The following is a 4,749-nucleotide window of genomic DNA, read 5'->3' as shown; positions in this document are numbered from 1 at the left end:
CAAATGAATAGGCATACGAGCAGATAAAATAAGCCACAAAGGACAGATGGAATAGTATTCAAACTACCAGGAGTTTGTGATTCAATCACCTATATTATCTGAGGCCAAAATATCTAGTCAATCATCTACTGGCTTCTTTTTCTTTTTTTTTTTTTTTCTTTTTTTCTTTATCAGAGTAGGTTTCACGCATGATATAAACATGTGCAAAGAACTGGTGAACAATTTAACGCCATTTAACTTCCATAGAAATAACTGGCATCCAATTGTTCTTTGTCTTTCTTTTTTGATTGTCAAAGTGCTTCAACATAAAACAAAGAATGTCTAAATCTCCCTTAAAACAGAACCCATGCACAGGGACAAGTTCGCAAATAATTTGGCTTTAAGTCATAATTGAAAGAAAATAACAGATAAATCGGTTATATGCAGCGAGAAAGCAGGGAAGCAATAAGTATTCACTAGTATTGTTTGCCCTGGATAATTTAGTTGCGTGACTCAAAAACTCCATGTGGTTTAGACATATACATTCTATCCCTTTGCGGCTTACAAAAAAAAGGACCCATAACCCATCAAATGAATAGGCACACGAGCAGATAAAATAAGCCACAAAGGACAGATGGAATAGTATTCAAACTACCGGGAGTTTGTGATTCAATCACCTATATTATCTGAGGCCAAAATATCTAGTCAATCATCTACTGGCTTTTTTTTCTTTTTCTTTTTTTTCTTTATCAGAGCAGGTTTCAAGCATGATATAAACATGTGCAAAGAACTGGTGATCAATTTAACGCCATTTAACTTCTATAGAAATAACTGGCATCCAATTGCTTTTTGTCTTTCTTTTTTGATTTTCAAAGTGCTTCAACATAAAACAAAGAATGTCTAAATCTCCCTTATAACAGAACCCATGCACAGGGACAAGTTCACGAATAATTTGGCTTTAAGTCATAATTGAATGCAAATAATAGATAAATCGGTTATATGCAGCAAGAAAGCAGGGAACTTGAAGAAGATTATGCAACAAGAAAGCACGAAACCTGAAGAATCTCATCCCCAGGAAGGGGGAAAACAAAGAAACAGTAAAGAAATAATACTCATCTGAAAGCGTTTCTCCTCAAAAATCTTTCTTCATTGCTGGAAAAGTAAGCAATCCTCTAAGCAAAAATTGAATTCATCCCCCAATTTTTTGATTTCCCTGCCCACTCTCTCCCCCTCTCTTTGTTTGGAATTTTTGGATACGGGGCAGGAGCGGTCGTCAAGCCGACCGCTCCTGAACTGTCCTCTCACAAGCAAAAACATGAGGAGAAAAATGATCCACGTCAAGAAGGCTTAAGAAGGGGCAAAAACGACGCCGTTCCAAATTAAAAAATTTGGACTTCCAAACGGAATTAGACGGAGCAAACGGTAGAGTTGAAATTTTGAAAAGCAAATTGAAATTTTGAATTAGCCGTACAAAACGAAATTGAGGGAAGAGGCTTGGCGTACTCCGTCTGAAGATAGGGAGCTCAGTTTTCTTTTTTCAGAAACCTCGTATCTCAGTTTTCTTTCTTAGAAAACTGTAGCACAAAATTCAGAGAGCTGAAGGAAGAGGCTTGGCGTGCTCCGTCTGAAGATAGGGAGTTGACAGAAAACTCTTATCTTAGTTTTCTTTTCTCAGAAAACTCGACACAATTTCCGTCCGAGAGTGTTACCGAGAAACTGAGAAGAGACTTTGGTGACTGGGTCAGCAAATGTTGTATCCATTTTAAATGCTTACAAGGCTTGCAGGAAGGTAGAAGCAAACAGAGGAAATTCAACATGTCATAAAACACCAGATTCTGTCCTTCAACTTAATAGCTGAAGCAGCTGCACTCTCTGAATTTGGTGAAATGTAGAGTGCATTAGCAGACGAAGGTAACGTGACAGAACCATATAACTAACTGTGGCCAATTATTTGTCATCCAAATGCACATCTGTTAAATGAAAGATGAAATTAGATTCACTGAAGACATCATATGAAGATGATAGAAGAATAGTAAAATTGTACCGTATCTGTGTGTGTGTGTGAGCATTTAGCTTTTCAGTGATGAACTATAATGGGATAGTAGTCATCGGAAGACCCAGGGGTATGTATTGAAATCAAGCGGAATTAGTGAAAGATGAGAGAAATAAAGTCACATGTAACAAGTGAACGAATGTACATCCTGTTGTAAATTAGTTACAGGTTATAGGTACTGTATTACAATTGATATGAATCATTGTGCATCTAATAGTTGGTCCATACTCATGACAAAATCTTAGTTTGCCCTTCTCTCCTGACCATGCAGTGTGTATATAATGGAGGTGCAGAATTAAATGAGGTAAAACAGAGGAAAAGACCGACCTATGTGAATAATAAATGGGTGTACCTGGTGTTGTAAGTAAATTACATGATGTAATAAATATATTACAATGAGTAGAAAATGCTTATTTGGCCCTCAAAATATAGAAATAGTAAAAAATACGGAGTTGGCTTAGGCGGTTGTCATTGACGAATGACATAAGGTCCAGTGAACAAAGTACCTAGAACCTAAATATAATCATCCGAGTGGATGTACATACAGTTAAAATATACTTACAACATGTGACCAACACATTACAATATGTATAACTTATTGTACACTGAGTTGTATTTGTACATACATAATATCGTTGTCTTAGAGTATAATAGGATTTGGTGTACGAGTATTTGTACAATATTAATCATATCGATGAACGTAATAATAGGATTTGGTATACGAATAATGTGTGTAACATAACACATTATGAATGGTAATATACATTTATGTTGTCGTTTATGTACATACCATTCATGAACTGCTGCAAATTAAGGTGTTTGATGCATAATTAGTAGGAGCAGAAGTAATGGATTGTAACAAATTGGTAGAAGATAGGACCCCTGAATTAGAAATGGAGTTCAATAGTGAAGAGGATGCGTACAAGTTTTACAACAACTATGCCTTTAAAACGGATTTTAATGTATGCAAAGACTATCTAAATAAAGACAAAGACGGTGTGACGACGTCTAGGAGATATAGTTACTGCAAGGAAGGTGTAAAACGCAAGTACGAAGGTGATGTGATGCCAAAAATGACACGAGCGCCGACGAAAACAGGGTGTGGAACTAAAATGGTTATTGTGTTGCTTAGAGAGATAATGAAGTACCGTGTACATGACCTTATCTTAGAACATAACCATGAGTTGCACATTGCTTAATGTTCGCACATGATGCCATTACAAAGAAAAGTGAGTGAGGCTCAAGGATTCCAAGTTGAAACAAGCGAGGATGCTGGGATTTCATTGAAACAGAGCCATGAGTTTATGGGAAAGGAGGCAGGTGGGATGGAAAATGTGGGATATACTCGGGAAGACCTGAAACGATATCTTCGTACTCGACGGGAAAGGAGTTTGAAATATGGAGAAGCAGGTAACATGCTGAATTATTTTCAAGAGCAAACACTCGAGAATCCATCCTTTTTTCATGCCGTACAGCTGAATTGTGAAGGGCAGATAACTAATATCTTTTGGGCTGATGTTCGCGTTGACCATTTTATTTATTACCATAGAATTTAAAGTTATAGAATCTAAGCCAGCAGTACAAATATTAAATTAAGAACTTTCACTTAAATGTAGTATTGTATATGCATGTATTGTATTCCATTCTTGAGAGCATGTGGGTCATTTATGGATTGATAATGTCGTCATGTAACTGCAGGTTGAGTTAAATGAGCTGTATAACATTGCTGTTAGCAGCCAACGAAGAATATTAAAGATTGCAGAAATGCTCGCTTCTCAGCCAAGAGCAAAAGCTTCCACTTCTGGGCCTGAAGCATTGGACAAAGGAAAAAAAACCTATACAGGAGGACTATACAATGCACAAGAGTCCTGATACCGAAGAAGAGCTGGAATTTCAATCTGCCAAAGAAGGGGGCAACGATGAGGAGGATGATGCTGATGAATTTGATGCGGAAGGGTCTGAAGAAGTTGAGTATAATGCATTGCAGAGTGAAGAAGACGATGCTAATACGAGGACAAATATTGAAGCCATTCCAAACCTAGAGCTGAATGAAGATGTAATGGGCATGGAGAATCCAATTCCTACCTCATCAGTCGTACCCGATAACATCAGTCAGGGATTGCAACAAGGGGCCACCATGACAACAACTGAGCAAGGAAGCATTATACACCTTCAAGAGCAAGAGCATGAGCAATATAGGTCAAATGTCATAGAACTTGCCGAAAAAGATCAATCAACGGTGCAACCACCTTTGAACGCTAGTGCATCGACGTCACATCTACATCAGCTAGAAGCACCATGTAGGTTGCGATCATATGGTCGAAAGTGGAAAGGTTGGTACAGTTATAATATTCATAAGGTTCTAATTCAAATAACATGACTGTAACAACTATATACACACACGGTAACTCTGTTTATACCATCATGATGCTATGTATATGGGTCTGAATTGTCACTAGTCATCATTCAAAACTTGTAGGCATAGTGTTATAACACACCAATGTCAGCTGCATATAAAACGGACACGACAAACTGAATTGAGTATAATAATTAAGTATGACTTTATTTCAACCACATCCAGATAAGCCTAATGTCATGTTAAGCCAATTGGGAAGTTACAGTGTGTTTGAAAAACTGTTAGTTACATCGTGTTTGAAGATTGTTATAAAATAGTTATTAAGAAGTTACAGTGTGTTTAAAGATTGTTACGAAAAAAA

The 4,749-nt window shown here is 37.1% G+C and overlaps 1 protein-coding gene across 1 annotated transcript; it reads left to right on the top strand.

Moving 5' to 3' along the window:
• Positions 1 to 2,880: 2,880 nt before the first annotated feature.
• LOC140014252 (protein FAR1-RELATED SEQUENCE 12-like) lies at positions 2,881 to 3,231 on the top strand. Its single transcript, XM_072064694.1, has one exon. The coding sequence runs from the start codon at positions 2,881 to 2,883 to the stop codon at positions 3,229 to 3,231; it is 351 nt and encodes a 116-aa protein (XP_071920795.1).
• The last annotated feature ends 1,518 nt before the right edge of the window (positions 3,232 to 4,749 follow it).

The sequence above is a fragment of the Coffea arabica genome, chromosome 9c, assembly GCF_036785885.1.
Source record: "Coffea arabica cultivar ET-39 chromosome 9c, Coffea Arabica ET-39 HiFi, whole genome shotgun sequence".
Classification (NCBI taxonomy): Eukaryota; Viridiplantae; Streptophyta; class Magnoliopsida; order Gentianales; family Rubiaceae; genus Coffea; species Coffea arabica.
The sequence above is the reverse complement of the archived record's forward strand: the minus strand, read 5'-3'. Positions and strand labels throughout refer to the sequence as shown.